Here is a 16,301-nt window from a genome sequence, read left to right as displayed (position 1 = left end):
TAAATATATTAATAATTAGCAATTGTAAGAGAAGACCAAGCCTAATTTTAAAGCACTTAGGCTAGTATATTATTTATATTTATTTATTTTATTATTATTATATTATTTTAATTTAAATAATTAATTATTAATTTTGAATCGCAATATATATTTTAGTAAATTTTTGTTTTTGGTAAGAAAATTTTCAATTTTTTTTTTGTATTAAATGATTACGTTTTTCATATTGTTGTCTCCAATTAAATATTCAGGACATTTTATTGGTTTTATATAAAATATATCAGAGTTTAGAGTTAATAAATGTCAGCTATTTTGGCATAAAACAAGGGTTTTAAACCCCTAATAATTTCTTCGTTAGGGTTAAAGCTATCTGGAATGTAATTTTACCAAGTTTTTTTTTTCTTTTGCATTAAATTTTTATTAAAATATATCTGCAATAGCTAAGACAAACAAAACTAGGTCAATTTTTAAAAAGTAGCTGTAACGGCTGTTTGGTGAACCAGCTGCTTGACAGAATTATCGCTGAATGTTAAATAAACATCGTTTACAATACTCATACGATATTTTGGTTTCTGTCTCTCAGTATTTTTTAGCGTTGATAGAACGGTCGCACTGCAGGTGAAACAACAAAAAGCAAAAAATAAAAGGCGATATACTTTTGAACGTTTACTAAAGAAACAGTGATAATTTATACCCACGACAACTGCCAAAGAATCCGCAAGCCCAATCCCAAATTTCTCCCAAAACTTCAAAACTTAAGCTATGGTAAGTGGTCGCAGCCAGTTCCGAAAATCAATTAGCAAAATGAAAACATGACTAATGAAGGGAGTGTGGGTGTGTTTTTGTTTGTGTTTTTGATCGGCGGTTGTTGTTTCCAGATAACTTTGGTGTTTCCAGTTCGTTAATCAATTAAATCGGTCTCTTGCAGGGTGATAACAAAATATGTGACATTAGCAATGAAGTTCTGGAGGAATTGAAGAAGTTTCGCTTCAGCAAGAGCAAAAACAATGCGGCTTTGATACGTAAGATTTGATTGACATGGTAACAAAAGGGTTCTGCTCTGTAATCCCGGGGTTATTTTTTGTTTTCAGTGAAAGTCGACCGGGAGAAACAATCGGTGGTGCTTGATGAGTTCATCGACGATATCTCAGTGGACGAACTGCAGGACACCTTGCCAGGACATCAGCCCCGATATGTGATCTATACATATAAGGTATTTTAATATGTCTTTTTCCCTCTTCCATTTCCTGACTTTTGTTTGCGTTTTTAACATTATTTTAGATGGTGCACGACGATCAGCGGATTTCCTATCCGATGTGTTTTATCTTCTACACTCCAAGAGATAGTCAGGTGAATAAAAGAATAAATATAACTTTAATAAACAAGATGGAAATCTCGGAAAATTTGTTTATCCTGGGGGTCTCAGCCAATTTTGTGCTTTTTTCATTAAAGATATAATTTTAAGTCCATATTCAACAACCCCTTCTTATACGCAATATATCCACCAACTTTCCATTAAAAACTCTTCAATTTCAGATTGAACTTCAGATGATGTACGCCTGCACTAAGAGCGCTCTTCAGCGCGAAGTGGATCTCACACGCGTTTACGAAATTCGCGAACTAGACGAACTTACCGAGGAATGGCTGAAAGCCAAGCTTAAGTAGAGAGGTTTCAATCTCTGGGATCAATCATTCCGGGCCGTTGTCAAAAGCAATACTTATGATAGTTCTTCGATTGATTTCGGAGCATTTTATTGAAATATTCAAACTGGATCAAGCCGATACCAACGATGCATACCAATACCAAACAAACCAATATTGAGATACGACAATTTTTACCTACACAAAACACAAATCAAGCTAAGTTTATACAACATAATGACAATTTTATATAGATGATGATCGCATGCGACAAATGTGCGGGAGAGTTCTTAGTGATTTTAGTTCTTGCATTTAAGTAATAATCTTTATAGAAGCTGTGCTTGCCAAATTTCTACATGTATTTATTGTAAAGGCATAAAAGCAAACATGACAAAAATATTCCATTTTATATAGACAAACTAAATAAAAGTGTTCAATATTGAAATACAAAGATAAATCCGATGTTGTGTACATTTATATATATTTTTTTAATTGTGTCCTTCACTTCCTTACAAACTTATGTCCAAAGAGTTACTTTTATTTTGGGATAAAATAGTTGTAGATTTATATGTTGTAAGCTTTAAATTAATAATATTTGTATAAGTTTCTTAACATTATTTTTCTCTAATTCTTTAGTAATGCAATCTTTGAGCCGCTGTATGGTGAAGCATCGTATAGCGTCCTTCGCTGGGTGTGGGTGGTGGAGGAGGCGGTGGTGCCAGCATGTGAGCCATTGCAGCCATTCCCATTTGGGTGGCAGGATTTGGAGGCCCCAGATGATGCAGTGCATCGTGATGATAGTGATGCGACATAGGTGGTGCAGGTGGTAGCGGCAGATTCAGCAGATTATTATTTACCGCATGTGTGCGAAAATGTAGGCTGAGATTGTCCGCCGTATCGAAAGCCTTGTCGCAATCCGGGCACTTAAAGTGGGCCTGATCCAGGGTGTCCAGACCCACGGGATCGGTGTCTATGGGCTCGTCATCATCATCGTCCACTATATCGTGACTCGTACTAGATTCCAGAGGATGGAGTTTCAGTTTATGAGATCGCATGTCTCTTCGCCTGCTGAACGCTTTGCCACACACATCGCAATGGTGGTTTTTGATGCCCGTATGGGTTAGCATGTGTTTGGATAGATCGCCGGCTGTATAAAAACCTTTCTGACAGACCGTGCATATTTGATCCCTTACCCCTAAATGTATCTTCTGATGCGCTTGAAAATTGCCCAGGGCCGAGAACTGTTTGGAGCAAATTTCACATTGAAAAGGCTTGTCTCCCGTGTGAGTCCTTTCGTGTACTTTCAAGTTATACTTCTGAGCGAATCGTTGGATGCAGAAGCTGCACTGATACGGTTTTTCACCCGTATGTGTTCTTATATGCTGCGTTAGTTGGGCGATGCACTTAAAGCTCTTGTGGCATTCGTAGCAGGTGTGAGGCATCTTAGGCAGTGGTTTGGGCCCCCGTTTCTTGTGCTCCTCTGGCGGTTTTCTTTGATAGCGGGATCGCCTTTTACTCACTTTGGAGTCCACCGGCTCCTCCTCATCGCTATCAGGGTGCGGTAGCGAGGGCTTTTCGGCAAAGTCCGTGTTGGTTGCCGCATCTTGGCGCCAGGTCTCAAGGATGCCCAGATATTGCCGGAGCCGAAGGTCGCTATTTTCGCATTCCTGTTTGAAGTGGAAGGCGACACCCAGGCGATAGATGCAGTTGTTGCAAATGACCGAAGGCAAGCCATCTGTTTTGAAAACCTTCAACAATAAATGTTTAAAATGTATTATTTTTAAGTTTGTTTTTAAATACCCACTCTTATTTTGGCACATTGCATCAGCATTACGGAGGGCATCATGGCGAAGTCTGTGCTATAAATCGATGTCACCGGATGTAATTCCTCCAGGCATACGCGACATATTTTATGTATATTATAATCCATCTTTAAAGTCAACTAATTTGTATTAATCAACAAACATTCGCTTTAGGATTTTTTTTTCAGAACCTAGCAGCTGATTGCGACCAGGGCTGGAAAAGTACAGTCAGTGTCATGAAGCGAACCTGGTGTGAACAGGTTTCGATTCGTTTGCAAATAAATTTGTATGGTTTCAGTTTCAATATTAAATTAAGAAATTGTGTGATAAATTATTTCTTTCAAAAAACTTTAATCATTTTTTGTATTTTTTGCTTACTACTGTAACATGCAGATTACCAAATGTATATGTATTAAAAATTAAGTTTGAATAATATTTAATTGACTTTGTCAAGAGAACATTCTGATAATAAATTTAGTGAACAAATTTAAACATTGTTCACTTAAGCAAGTGCACCCTGTACAACTCAATCGGTGATATCGATAAAAAGTTGCAAAATTGTTAACATTTACTAGATAGATTTAAATAAAGTAACTGCGTGGAAAAATATGTAATAATCTATTTATTTCTACTTTGCTAAATATTTTAATTCATAAAAATAAAATAGTGGTTATGAGTGCTGCCAGACTTGGCAAAATAGTGTGACCCTCTCTCGTTTTTGCGCTGACGTGACGTGACAGTTGATTTGTTTGATTAAAATAAATAAGAGAAAAAGCGCAGACAAATTGACTTGGAATCCACAAATTCTTAATCGTTTGCCGAAAAAGAATAAGTAATCCGCGAACTGGATAAATAATTGAAGAGGAGCAATCGGCGGAACGGTCGCGAGAGAGAGAGTGAGAGAGAGAGCGAGAGAAACTTGGAGCTGCACGGTGAAATTTCGTGGTTTCGGCACCCGACCCCCTGACCCCGCACAACACATCCATATGTATATCCATATCCCCAAGATGCTGTGTATACAATATTAGCGATTATCGACAGAAGGCAGCGCATGTGCCGGCATCCGAGGAAGCACTATTTAATATTTGAGCTTTTGTAAACAAATTCTGGAGCGGCACCCGAGGTCAAACAAACTGACGAATACGAGTACGAAAACCTGGTGTGAATAGGTTTCGTTTCGTTTCGTTTCGTTCTGCCGAAAGTGCCAGTAATCCCGTGCAGCTTGCAATGGCCACAACTTTGGACAGCCAGCTGTTGCCCAATGGCAATCAGGAATTCAGGCTTAGGAATGGCAAGACCAAAAACGCAGAGAAGGAGGAGGTGGATGAAGGATCTGGTCTGAGTGCAGGTGCAGAAGCTGGAACAGCACTAACCGCACACCCAAACACATCCGGCACCTTTATGAAACTGAAAACCTATCTCCTAGCTCTGCGTCCATGGTCCCTGTCCGCCAGTCTGGTGCCCACGCTCCTCGGCTCGGCCCTGGCCCACCGCTCCCAGTGGGCGGCGGAGTTCTCGCTGGTCACCTTTTTCCTTACCGCCTTCACCGTGGTCACCGTCCACTGCGCCGGCAACGTGGTAAACACCTACTTCGACTTCATCAAGGGCATCGACAAGCAAAAGGCCGACGACCGCACGCTGGTGGACCACATACTCACCAAGGATGAGGTAAGCACTCGATCGGATCGACAAGTTAACCGTGCAGTGCCCAGAACTGGTAGAAATTTTCAAGGCGGTAACAGGAATGACCTAAAAATCTTTCAACCAAACCACTCATTTCAAATACATTTTTTTTTTAATTCCTATAAAAGTACTAAAACTACCAAGGACAGTAATATACATAAAAAAAAAAATTTTTGTTTTATCGAAAAATTGCTAAATATTCAAAAATGGAAATTTTAAAAAATTATAATAAAAGGCAACACACAAATAATTACTGATACTTTATGCATTTGTATACACTAAATTGTTTCCATAAATTTCCATTTCTCCGACCACACGTTTAAAATTCTTAATTTACATATACTTTGCTAGAAAACTAATCACTTGATCACGTCGCATGCAGAGTGGCTAAAAGCCATAAAATATTAAATACGTATTGCAAAACATTCTGCATCATTAATTGCCAAACGTGACTTTCCAATTGTGGTTTGTTTATTTAAGAAAAAAATATTAAACTAATGTCTTATAACAAAAGTTTAAATATTTATAAAATGTACATTTTTCCTTGATGATTTCGCGTTTCTTAATTTTAAAAAGAAAACGTAATCGACGTATATTATTTTAAATTATCTGAATGAATTTCATCAAAATTGATACACTTTTTTTGGCACAAAAATTTTTGTGAAATATCAATTAAATTATTAATTAAAAATTAATAATTAATGAATTATTAATTATAATCTATGGCACATAAACAGAGCTCGATTTAACAAATACAATTTCAAAATAAATTGAAAGAAAAGGTTAAAAGGTTTAGTACAGGGATTATACTTTAATTTCTTCATCTAAAATTTGTAACATTTGCTGTTATCTGGGCATTCAAGAGTTAACTTTATAACACGTCCGTTTAACACAATTAAAATTATATATATTTGTTAATTCTCAGGTGGTTTCTCTGGGTGCCATTCTGTACATGGCCGGCTGCGGGGGATTTGTTTTGCTGGCGGTGCTCAGTCCGGCGAAAATGGAGCACCTGGCGCTGATCTACTTCGGTGGACTGTCCTCGAGTTTCCTGTACACGGGAGGCATTGGTTTCAAGTATATCGCCCTGGGAGATTTGGTTATACTGATACTGTTTGGACCCATATCGGTGCTTTTTGCCTTCATGTCACAAACGGGTCACGTGGATTGGACGACAATGGGCTATGCGATTCCATTGGCCCTCAACACAGAGGCCATCCTGCACAGCAATAACACCAGAGATGCGGATAACGATCGTCGGGCCGGAATCGTAACACTGGCCATTCTGATAGGACGCACTGCCTCGCATGTCTTGTACGCCATGCTGCTCTTCGCACCCTACTCGCTGTTCTTCATCTTCGGCCTAAAGTACTCCCTGTGGTTCCTGTTGCCATTGGTGACCCTGCCACAAGCCTTCCAGATAGAGAAGCGTTTCCGCAACGAGCAGACGATGCACCTGGTGCCACGGCAAACGGCCAAGCTGAACTTCTTCTTCGGCATCCTGTACATCGTGGCCTGCTGTTGTGCCCAGCAGTTGCCCACCTTTGGACTACGAAAAAATTGATAGACGGGGTGTACCTACGGATCTGGCAGAAACTTCGATTCAGAGAGAATCTGGTGCAATGTTTTTAGGGAATTTCATTAGGTTTTAGTCAATGTGTGTAGTGAGAAGGGAGAACGAAGCTTTGTCAATTTCCCACAGTTTGATGTTGCGCAATTTTCAAATGCCTGCTAGTCGCCCGTTATAGTCTCAACTTTTGAACTGAACATATCCTAGCCCTAAAGGGTCGATCCATTTGACAGAAAATCTAGGGATAAATATAAAACATTTTACATTTGAGAATAAAGGTCTAATATCAGCTTGGAAGTTTCATTTTTGAATTCAAAATGATGAATCATGAACTTAGAAAGGAATCACTGTTAAAAAAGTACTTATACTTGATGACAGTTTTTTTGTAATAAACTTTTAAATTGTGAATTGAATATTGATAATAGACCTTTAGTTTCTGTGTCAAATACTTGAAATTATCCAAAGATTTGTTCATTACCTACAATATCGACCCTAACCTACCTTGCTCGTTTTTATTTATTTCACATCGTCACTATCTTAAATCTTAACCAATCAATTACGACTCAATGTAATTAATAATCATACTCTTCCTCTCGCGCGTTGGGAATTACGGACCAAGAAAGTTATGTGCAACAGTAGCCAGTAATGCTAATGCAGACCCAATTTTATATTATTCTAAAATATATATCACCACATTCATACGGGTGCAGATACTTAAGTTTCGCGAATGAAAATGCAGATTTACTTTACGAATATAAGTGCTTGGAAATGCAGCTATGTTGAAAGTTTTTTGGCAATTGGCTGGCTTGCTTTTTGTGTAACGATTGTTAGAGTTTTTACATATATTATATACACGAACACGAGCAAATATTTATATACACATCTAGATCATGTAAGCCCAGTGTCTAGCGGCAGGCTGAGAGTGAGAATATCAAAAGAAAATCAAGAAAAACCTAAGTTAAACGAAAACAGAACACAAATTTAAATTTTTAAATAACTATATACGTAGAGATGTCGAGGCGTAGTAGCAACAATTGTTTTCCATTAACAATAGCGTATGCATATAAACAAATAGCTTTAAATATAAACAAAGGAGGAGAAAGCCAAAACCTATTCGCATTATGAACCATTATGTAACTGAACATTTTTGTGGCAATATTTCTTTGTACGCTAGTTTTTGTATATTCATTCATGCTTTTGTATACTGCATTGAGAAATGCTTCTGTTGGAATCGCTTAACAGCCGAATTGAATTGAACTAAGTGAAAACTTTGTAGACTACAAATCAACAACAACATGAACAATAATAATTATAATGATATTGATAATTAAATGTTTAATTAGAGAATGTAAACATGAATTGTGTAATATATATTGATATATATTTTAGTTTGTAGTGGGGGGTTTCATTGACTCCAAAATGTTGATATCAGCCAATTGATTTTGGACAAGATAAGTGGAAATTTATTGGAATTCAAACGAAAATTGAAGCATATTTCTATGACTGTGTACACCATAATCCATGACGAGGTAAGTTTAAATTAAGTTCAAAAGGTAATAAACAATAATCTTTGTTATTCCTCTCTAGCCACTAACATGATGTCGTATGGTTTAACCGCAGCAGTGGCTCCCTCCAGAGGTTCTTCCTCCGGCAGCTGACCAGGAATGGCGACCATTTTAAAGTTCTGCAGCACTGTGGTCATAAACATAAAAAGATTCTGCCTCCCCAACAAATCTCCCATGCAGCGATGGCGTCCAAAACCGAATGGATTGAAGGCTTCCGGTAGTTTCAAGTGGCCATCAAAGAGGAATCTCTCAGGATCGAATGCCTCCGGTTCGGGGAAGTCCACTGGGTTGATGAGCATACCCCTGAAGCAGGCTATAACCATGGTGTCCTTGGGAATTTCATAGCCCGACAAGCGGGTATCGCAGACAGCCCGATGCGGAATGCCGAAAGTGTGGAGCATAAACATCCTGACCGCCTCCAAAGTGATGGCCTCGCAATAGGGCAACTTGGAGCGATCCCTGGACCACTCGGGAATGCGCTCCAGACCCACCACCTCCTTGATTTCCTGGAAGGCCCGCTCCTGGATTTCGGGCTGCAGTACCAAATGCATGAAGCAGAAGCCCAGACTTTTGTTGGTGGTCTCAGATCCGGCCAAAAACATGTCCAAGCAAATGGCCAACAGGCTCTCGTCACTGAACATGCCTTTCTCATCGTTGCCCTCCTCCTGGGCACGAAGGTAGGAATCCATGAGGTCCCTGGGTTCATCGTAGTTCTTGTAAGTCAAACGATGCAGCTCGATCTCTTTGCTCATAAAGGAGTACAGCGATCGATGGCTTTCCACAAAACCATTGTAGCCAGAAAAGTCTGGGGCAATGAATCGAAGGAGAGGAAAATGACTGAATAGGGCACCCACCATATCGATGTTTTTAAAGAGCTCGAAGAAGGTCTCCAGTAGTTCCGTAATCTCCGGGGAACCGGGTTCATATCTCCTGCCACTCAGCATGCACCAGAGGGTGTTCAAAACATAAACACTCGTCAGATCGTGCATCCCGATACGCGCCTGCTTTCCTCCAGACTTGGCCACTTGGTCCTTCAGATCCTGCAGCAAACAAGTTGCCTCATTGTGGACAATATCCATCATGCCACTTCTGGCAAAGCCGAAATTCTTCAAGTGCCTCAGGATAAATCTACGCTGCTCCACCCACATTTCGCCATCGGTTAATAGAACTCCCAATCGGGAATTGAAGGTCCTTAGGCGATAGAATATGCCATCGGGTCGGCCATCAATATCCTCGTTCGTCATCATTTCACTAATTGCTAAGTTCGTGTAGGCTATCACCACCTTATCTTTGCCAATCTTTAGGCCAAAGAAGCCATAGGGATTCACATATTGCTTGGCGAACACATCGATCACTTTGCAAAACATTCCAAGACGACACCGCAGCTGTGAAACCTGCAGGGCACTTCCCACAATGGGATACCAGCGAGGTCCTGGCGGAAATCTTTTCGGTTTTCGCACTCCACCAAACAAGATTGCCAATAGAGTGGCGCAGAAAATCCAGATGACCGCATAAAACATGTTTTTCCGTTGCTTTCACTTTTCCCAGTTACGCAATCTTGGCTGGCTTTTAGGCTGGAGTTCGGACCAGGTTAGTTATCCACGGTTTCCTGGTGAACCAGTCCACAGTTTTTGATCTCGCACCTGACGTTCACCCAAATCGACTGAATCCGCTTGGTTGGCTGAGCCTGGCTTTTATAGATGTCTTGTGAAGAGCTTTTCCTCTTGTTTGTATTTTCTTTTGACGATAAAGTTTTCACATCAGTTGGGAGTTTAAAAATACGAAATAGACAAATTTAAAAGATGCACATGGTTGGATTTCTGTTCTTAATACTTGAGCTAATATCGCTTATGTGTAAGAGATTTTAAAATTGTGATTTTAATTTTCCCAGTCCTTAAGTTGTGTTGTTTAATAAAACATTACCCAAAATATTTTAAAATTTATTCGTTTTTGGAAACCTGAGTTTTTTAGTGCTTTATAAATATTTTGAAAATTTTCTACAATAAATATATGCTCAAAGGATAGGCATAACTTCTGAGGGTATTTTATTTAATGAAATATTTTTTGATGGAATTTCCCCTTTTTACTGTAAAAACTATCATTGACTTTATATTTTTTGTTAGATTTTTGTGAGTATACCAACTAACATATTGTTTTAAATTAAAATTCTTAAATCAAGATTATTAGAACAAAAATTGTAGATCTCTGGTTTAGGAAATCGCACTGACTCATCATTACAAAATATCCCTAGCTCCATTGTCCATTTAGCTTCGATATATATACATATCTTCACCCGTCTGACCCACTGCCTTGTGGGTAGTTCAACTACATTTTGCTCTGCGCTTAATCGCCTCCAGCCACCAACTCTAATGGTCATGGACAACAACGCCAAAGTCAAGGAAAACTTGTTGCGTTAAGAAAACCGCGAAAACGCAAATAGGAAAACCCGTTTGCTCCACATGAAAGGGAAAACAAATGGAGACGTTGGGAAATGGGGAAAAGACGTCGAAGAAGGAGGAGGAGGAGTAGCTGCCTGGACAACTCGACTGGATGGGGCTATTATGTCATCGCCATTGCCATCGCCATCGCCATCGCCATTGCGGAAAGCGGTGGGATGGACTTTGTTTTGATGATAACTCCGCTGGTTCCGGTTTCTGGAAATCGGGGATCGAGGTTTTGGGATTTTGCTGTTTCAGGCGATCAAAGTGGAGCTGCCACCGATTTTTGGCATCCAATTGGGGCTTTAACACGGGCCACACTCGCGGAGATCGCCCATTTGAAGACTGGCACCCGAGCTGCAAAGACCTGACTGGACAGCAACTGACTTTAAAGGATGGGATTCAGGTGAGCATAGCTATTAACTGACCAGGAACTCCTGCCAAGAGACACTTAATTAATTGGTAGATTGCTTTAAAAATTTTGAGTGCAGTGAGTAATGAAAGCTTAAATGGCTTTAAATTAATAATGTTTAATGTTTGTAAAAGAGATAATTATGTTTTCATTTTTTTGAACCAACATATATATTTTTTATATCTAACCTTTTTTTAATTTTAGCTTTTTAACTTAAATTAAAATGTTTAGGCTGGTCAAAATTCCAATTAAAGCAATTTCAGCTTTTAAAGAAAGCCTTTTTTAAAAGCCTTTTTTATAAATTTAACTTTCTAACTAAAAAAAAAACCTCGGCAGGTGAAAATTCCAATTTAAACAATTTAGGCTTTAAGAGAAAACTTTAATTTAAAAATATTCTCGTAAAATAACCTTTGCTTGGAGTTAATAACGTTTTTATTTAAAAACCCTCCGTAGGATCGTACTGTTGGCTGCCACCGGCCTGGGAGCCATGTACATGATGCATCTGCTGGCCCAGGATTGGGTTAAGATTCGACCGATTCGGGGGATCACGCAACTGGCCGGAATGGCGACCCAGCCCCTGCAACAAATTATTGCACCCATCCAGCAGGCAAGTGGTTCCTTGAACTTATTTCGAAGCAGAAGAGAGGCGAGCTTAAGCCAAGAGCTCGGTTGGGTGCAAAGGACTCAGGATTCCGGTGGAGGAAATGGAAGAGGTGGAGCTGCCAGAGGGATGGGAACTGTGCAGAGAACGCCAACTGCCATCGATTGGAAGAGGATCCTCTCAAGAGATCCCTTCGAGTGCCTGCAGTCGCTAATTTGCCAGCTTATGTCCGGTGCCGAAGCGAAAGTTCCGGAGGCCGAGCTGCTCATGGACTATCTGGAATCATCGCTGGAGATGGCTCCGGTGAAGATCGGGAGGGCCTTCAGTCGAGGATTGGCACTGAGGGGATCCACGGAGCTCTGCTTCAACGAGTACCCCTTTTGCCTCTATTCCGCCAAAACGATGTTGCGCATCCTGCGGTGGTTCAGTGAAACGGGTGAAGTGCCCGTGGAGGAAGTGGCTTAATTGTATCAGTTTGGCATCAATAAACTTAGGGAGAGAGTGAAATGAGGAAGTGAAAATGTGAGTTTGATTTTGGTAAGAGGTGTCAGAGCGTTTGTATTTCCGATTTCCGAAATATGGAAATGGACACTTGTAGTTTAACCTGGCTCATATGATTAAATATGTGGCAAATAGTGGAATAGGATATAATGTTTATGGTTTTAAGGGGAATGTGATTTAATAAAGATAGTTTATAAAACAAAAGGCATGTTTTATACTCAATTTACAGATAAAACTTTCTTTTATTTGTTTTCATTGTTATAAGCTTACAATGGGAATTTTCTAGTTATTTATTGGGCCTGAAATATAAAAAATAAAAAAAAAACAATTTAAAATAATTCATAATGTCTTTTAATTTTCACTTGAATTTTAGTTAACACAAATGTTGTAGAACGTTAACAAAAAAAAACTTTAACAAAAAACGCAATAAAAGGAGCCAAAGCATGCTTTCAACTAAAATGGCAAAAAATTTCGACCGTAGATCCTGCGAACATCACTGTGATAAGCCCGGCGCCTGCATATCGGACAGCGATGGAACCGCCGGATGGCGGTGTGGATGCAGTTGCACCCAAACAAATGGCCGCATCTCAAAGATACCAGGTGATGTCTACCTTCACTCGTCCACGGCGCCAGGCAGATGGAGCAAATGATGTCCTGCGACACCCTGGACATCCTGTCCAGCCGTTGGCTTAGGGCGTCTACGCCGGCGCGCAGTTCCCTGATGAGCACATGTTCGCCAACCAGCAGAAAACGATCCGAGTTGGTCGCGTATGCCGACAACTCCGTCGCCAACTGTAACTGGATGCCACGACGCCGAACAGTGTTTCGCTTCATCTGCAAACAGATCTCCTTTAGCTTGCTGAATTTCTCCTCCAGGCTGGAATCGGACTCCTCCACCGGCTGCTGTTCCACCCGCTCTAGTTCGTTCTCCAAAGTGTTAAACTCTTCCAGCAATGACAGGATTTTGTTCTCCCTTCTGTGCGACTCTTGCTCCGCTGACGACATTTTGTCTTGCTGTGACATTGAACGTCGGACAGCTAGATTATTTGTTAACTCACCTTTCCAAAATTAGCATTTTATAAAACGTTTTAAAAATTACCTTCGGCTGTATCCCTTTTGAAAAGATTTTAATGTTTTATGCCAATAAATCGAAATCACCATAACTATTTGATGCTCATTAACGCTCCAACATTAAGTTGCTAATATAATAAAAAACATTTTCCTTTATGAAAATGCGAAGAAAAAAGTCAAATAAAGGGTTCACACAGCCAAATAGAAAAAAGTACAATTTGATTATAGAAAAAGTTTATTAATAACAATAAATTTTTCTTTGTAGTTATTATCAGTATGCAAAAATATTCATATACACTCTATGTTACAAATGATAAATCATAGCTAAGCGGAATGAAGTAAAAACTCAGAAGCGATTTAGCTTCATCTTTATATTTGAAATTTGGGTTTTGTTGCTTTAAATAACAAATGAGCGAGCGATAATTCAGTTAATAAGCTTTCAAAGCCTACAGCATTAACGAAAATAAGTTAAGATAAAATGTTTGATTTGTTCAACATATTTTGTACATAAGAGAGACGAGTAGTGTAAGAGAGCTTCTATTGCGACTTCCATTTGTGCACATTGTGTGGAGATTCTCGCATTAATTTGAGCGTAAAAATAATAATTTAAAAATGAGAATAAAATGAGAAATAAATTCAATAATAGTGAAGCACGTTAGGCCAGCGGAGAAGTCTTGCCACTGAGTGTGACACTCGTAACATCCTTGACAATCATTTCGGCCACTTGCCAGGCGATCTCCTCTTGCACATTATCCTCCGGCAGATTCACCAGCTTGCGCATTGCATTTTTGATTTTGTTTCCGCTGACACTCAGTGACCATGGTTGCGATTTGAGAGTTACTGCATCGACGGCCTCAAAGTCCCGCTCATAGCGTCCTAAAGAGTTAACAAATCCGAATTTAAGTGCTCCCACAGGACGCTGCCACAGTAGTTGAGGATTGGTCAACTGCCTGGCGTCAATGTTAAGATTTCCAGACTGCTGACTGATCGACGTTTTCGATGGCAGCGTATCCATGGAAGCGAGCAGTGTGTTGTGCTGCGAAATGTGCGTGCAGTCCGACATGGATAGGGTCTTGCGATGACGCTGCTGGGCATTGGAAGTTTTCCCAGTTCTCCGCAGGCTCAACTTTTGCTGGATGTTGGATTGAGCGGTGTAGTTATCTGTGAAAGCAAAACTTAAGTTTATACGATGTATACACTCAATATAAAATAAAGAACTCACCTCTTTTAACCTTCAGTTCATTCACATAGTTATCAAATATTTGGGATTTTAAGAAGCTAGCAAAATACTTTTGCTCCAGATACTTGGCCGTTACCAAGAGGGCCAAATCAAAGGCTTGCCACTGTTCGCTTGGAGCGCAGATGGCTTGTTCCACCCTCGAGCGCAGCTTCTGGGACATCCACAGACGACAATCGGATTGCAGCGAGAAATATCTGTCGTATATGATCATGGCATCGCTTTGGGCAGCCTTGCGATCCTCCTCTTTTTCTTCGCCAGATGCAAAGCTTTTTCGAAAGTTAATGCCCGTGATCCAGAACTCCAGACATTCACGCTCTTGCCGCTGTTCCAGGTACTCGGTAAAGTAAAATAAAGCCAGTTCGCTGTTCAGGACATCGTAGATGTTAATGGAACCACCTTCGACCAACTCTAAACAGTAGGTGGAATAGTAGCCACTCTGCAGAAATCCCTGCACATGATCCCGTTCCAGTTGCTCCAGCACAAACTCCCTGGCCTCATCAAAGCAGCTGGCTGGGATTGGCTTACTGCATTCAGATTTGTCCCTTCCACACAGGAGCAGCGATATGTGCGCTAGTATGACGATGGGCAGATCCACTTGCAGGCTGGCATTGACTATCAGATATTTCTGATAGATGGCAATGGCGTCGCTAATGCTGGCCCGGGAAAGTTCGGAATTCGGGACACATACCGTCCCGGTCTTCTGCCTGTTGATCTGTTTGTTGGTCTCCGCATAAATCCGGCTCTTTTCGTCGTCCGTGAGGGGTTTTCGCATGGACAGATCGCATAGCGTCTTCAGTTCAGGTACATAGTTGTCATCTTTGTTCGGGGAAGATTGTTCCGTCTTTGTGGGAGGCTCCTCCGGCTCCTCTTTCTCCTGCGTACGTGCCGCCCGCTTGAAGTTCTCAATGTCCAGATAGAATTTGATCAGAGGCAGGGCTTGTCGGGTGTCCAGATACTGCACAAAGAAGCTCAGGCAGTTGGGCTCGCTGACGATCGAAGCCAGGTTCATTGAGAGGCGCGAGCTGTAGGTGAAAATATCTGGGGAAAAACAAGAGAAATCGGCTTTACTTTAAGGGATTTAAAAATGTTTTTAAGAAACCAAAGAATGTTCTGAGATGCATAAGGATGTGATGTCGAGATAATAAATTCGCGACTTGCAAAACTTTCATGGGATTCCCACCCTAATCATAGGCATGTGAATAGCAATTCAAAGGTGCGATCGTGATGAGCAATTGAATAATGGGCGATGAGGTAATTACCATCGTTGCTATTGCTAGAGAGGCTGATTCCATCGGAGGAGGCACCAGTGGCACCTTCTCCGAATCCCACGCCACCCCCACCGCCCTCTTCCGACGCCTCAAGGAAAACTTCGTCGCAAAAACTTGTTGTGGATCGCAGAGAATGACGTTTGTGTGCTCCATCGGTGCTGTCCACATCATCGCTGGTTTGGGCACAGTTGGCATCCGTGGCATCTTGGCTGCTGAGACGTCGGCCTAAATAAAGAAAAACTTTTTATTAGTGTCAAAAGAAGGGCGAAGAAGAAGAAGGGCAAGAGAAAGAGGACAGGGGGCTGGGCGGAAACAGTATCAGAATTCACTTGACTTTTTTACTCACTTGCTTGCCTCTTTAAGTAATTTAACATCTTTACATTTTCTCCGGCGTAATAATAATAATTAATAATATTAGTTGTTGCTATTAATGTAATGCGACGGTAAATATTTTGAAACAGTGTTGCCAGACGTACAAATTGATTTCGTCCTAAATAATCTCGACCAACTCT

General features: G+C 40.5%; 7 protein-coding genes across 7 annotated transcripts; 3 read left to right on the top strand and 4 right to left on the bottom strand.

Annotated features, from left to right (window-relative positions):
- Nucleotides 1–586: 586 nt before the first annotated feature.
- Nucleotides 587–2,100, top strand: LOC128262259 (glia maturation factor beta). The gene is made up of 5 exons (XM_052996421.1): nt 587–762; nt 926–1,019; nt 1,089–1,210; nt 1,279–1,347; nt 1,534–2,100. The coding sequence occupies exons 1-5, from the start codon at nt 760–762 to the stop codon at nt 1,660–1,662; spliced, it is 417 nt and encodes a 138-aa protein (XP_052852381.1). The 5' UTR covers nt 587–759; the 3' UTR covers nt 1,663–2,100.
- A 26-nt stretch (nt 2,101–2,126) lies between these two features.
- Nucleotides 2,127–3,663, bottom strand: LOC128262258 (zinc finger protein OZF). The gene is made up of 2 exons (XM_052996420.1): nt 3,443–3,663; nt 2,127–3,386 (listed from the first exon to the last, which is right to left on the bottom strand). Exons 1-2 carry the CDS (start codon nt 3,566–3,568, stop codon nt 2,271–2,273), a joined length of 1,242 nt encoding a protein of 413 aa, XP_052852380.1. The 5' UTR covers nt 3,569–3,663; the 3' UTR covers nt 2,127–2,270.
- Nucleotides 3,664–4,157: 494 nt separating this feature from the next.
- Nucleotides 4,158–8,046, top strand: LOC128261414 (ubiA prenyltransferase domain-containing protein 1 homolog). Its single transcript, XM_052995105.1, has 2 exons — nt 4,158–5,108; nt 6,049–8,046. Exons 1-2 carry the CDS (start codon nt 4,668–4,670, stop codon nt 6,685–6,687), a joined length of 1,080 nt encoding a protein of 359 aa, XP_052851065.1. The 5' UTR covers nt 4,158–4,667; the 3' UTR covers nt 6,688–8,046.
- LOC128261413 (probable cytochrome P450 303a1) lies at nt 7,838–10,179 on the bottom strand. Its single transcript, XM_052995104.1, has one exon. It carries the CDS (start codon nt 9,776–9,778, stop codon nt 8,267–8,269), a length of 1,512 nt encoding a protein of 503 aa, XP_052851064.1. The 5' UTR covers nt 9,779–10,179; the 3' UTR covers nt 7,838–8,266.
- Nucleotides 10,180–10,488: 309 nt separating this feature from the next.
- Nucleotides 10,489–12,390, top strand: LOC128261415 (uncharacterized). The gene is made up of 2 exons (XM_052995106.1): nt 10,489–11,102; nt 11,562–12,390. The coding sequence occupies exons 1-2, from the start codon at nt 11,092–11,094 to the stop codon at nt 12,172–12,174; spliced, it is 624 nt and encodes a 207-aa protein (XP_052851066.1). The 5' UTR covers nt 10,489–11,091; the 3' UTR covers nt 12,175–12,390.
- A 199-nt stretch (nt 12,391–12,589) lies between these two features.
- On the bottom strand, nt 12,590–13,405 carry LOC128261417 (E3 ubiquitin-protein ligase RFWD3). The gene is made up of 2 exons (XM_052995107.1): nt 13,310–13,405; nt 12,590–13,247 (listed from the first exon to the last, which is right to left on the bottom strand). The coding sequence occupies exon 2, from the start codon at nt 13,231–13,233 to the stop codon at nt 12,664–12,666; it is 570 nt and encodes a 189-aa protein (XP_052851067.1). The 5' UTR covers nt 13,234–13,247; nt 13,310–13,405; the 3' UTR covers nt 12,590–12,663.
- A 93-nt stretch (nt 13,406–13,498) lies between these two features.
- On the bottom strand, nt 13,499–16,280 carry LOC128262106 (A-kinase anchor protein 10, mitochondrial). The gene is made up of 4 exons (XM_052996169.1): nt 16,136–16,280; nt 15,781–16,014; nt 14,504–15,559; nt 13,499–14,442 (listed from the first exon to the last, which is right to left on the bottom strand). Exons 1-4 carry the CDS (start codon nt 16,161–16,163, stop codon nt 13,937–13,939), a joined length of 1,824 nt encoding a protein of 607 aa, XP_052852129.1. The 5' UTR covers nt 16,164–16,280; the 3' UTR covers nt 13,499–13,936.
- Between the last annotated feature and the right edge of the window lie 21 nt (nt 16,281–16,301).

Source organism: Drosophila gunungcola, unplaced genomic scaffold (genome assembly GCF_025200985.1).
Source record: "Drosophila gunungcola strain Sukarami unplaced genomic scaffold, Dgunungcola_SK_2 000001F, whole genome shotgun sequence".
NCBI lineage: Eukaryota > Metazoa > Arthropoda > Insecta > Diptera > Drosophilidae > Drosophila > Drosophila gunungcola.
The sequence above is the reverse complement of the archived record's forward strand: the minus strand, read 5'-3'. Positions and strand labels throughout refer to the sequence as shown.

Coding starts and splice junctions, on each gene's coding strand:
- LOC128262259 (XM_052996421.1), top strand. Junction 1,020..1,088: donor AAACAATGCGGCTTTGATAC/GTAAGATTTGAT, acceptor TTTTGTTTTCAG/TGAAAGTCGACCGGGAGAAA. Junction 1,211..1,278: donor ATGTGATCTATACATATAAG/GTATTTTAATAT, acceptor ACATTATTTTAG/ATGGTGCACGACGATCAGCG.
- LOC128262106 (XM_052996169.1), bottom strand. CDS start 16,163: ATGTTAAATTACTTAAAGAGGCAAGCAA. Junction 15,560..15,780: donor CTCTAGCAATAGCAACGATG/GTAATTACCTCA, acceptor GTTTTTCCCCAG/ATATTTTCACCTACAGCTCG. Junction 14,443..14,503: donor TGAACTGAAGGTTAAAAGAG/GTGAGTTCTTTA, acceptor TTGCTTTCACAG/ATAACTACACCGCTCAATCC.
- LOC128261413 (XM_052995104.1), bottom strand. CDS start 9,778: ATGTTTTATGCGGTCATCTGGATTTTCTGCGCCACTCTATTGGCAATC.
- LOC128262258 (XM_052996420.1), bottom strand. CDS start 3,568: ATGGATTATAATATACATAAAATATGTCGCGTATGCCTGGAGGAATTA. Junction 3,387..3,442: donor TGCAATGTGCCAAAATAAGA/GTGGGTATTTAA, acceptor TTATTGTTGAAG/GTTTTCAAAACAGATGGCTT.
- LOC128261414 (XM_052995105.1), top strand. CDS start 4,668: ATGGCCACAACTTTGGACAGCCAGCTGTTGCCCAATGGCAATCAGGAA. Junction 5,109..6,048: donor ACATACTCACCAAGGATGAG/GTAAGCACTCGA, acceptor GTTAATTCTCAG/GTGGTTTCTCTGGGTGCCAT.
- LOC128261417 (XM_052995107.1), bottom strand. CDS start 13,233: ATGTCACAGCAAGACAAAATGTCGTCAGCGGAGCAAGAGTCGCACAGA.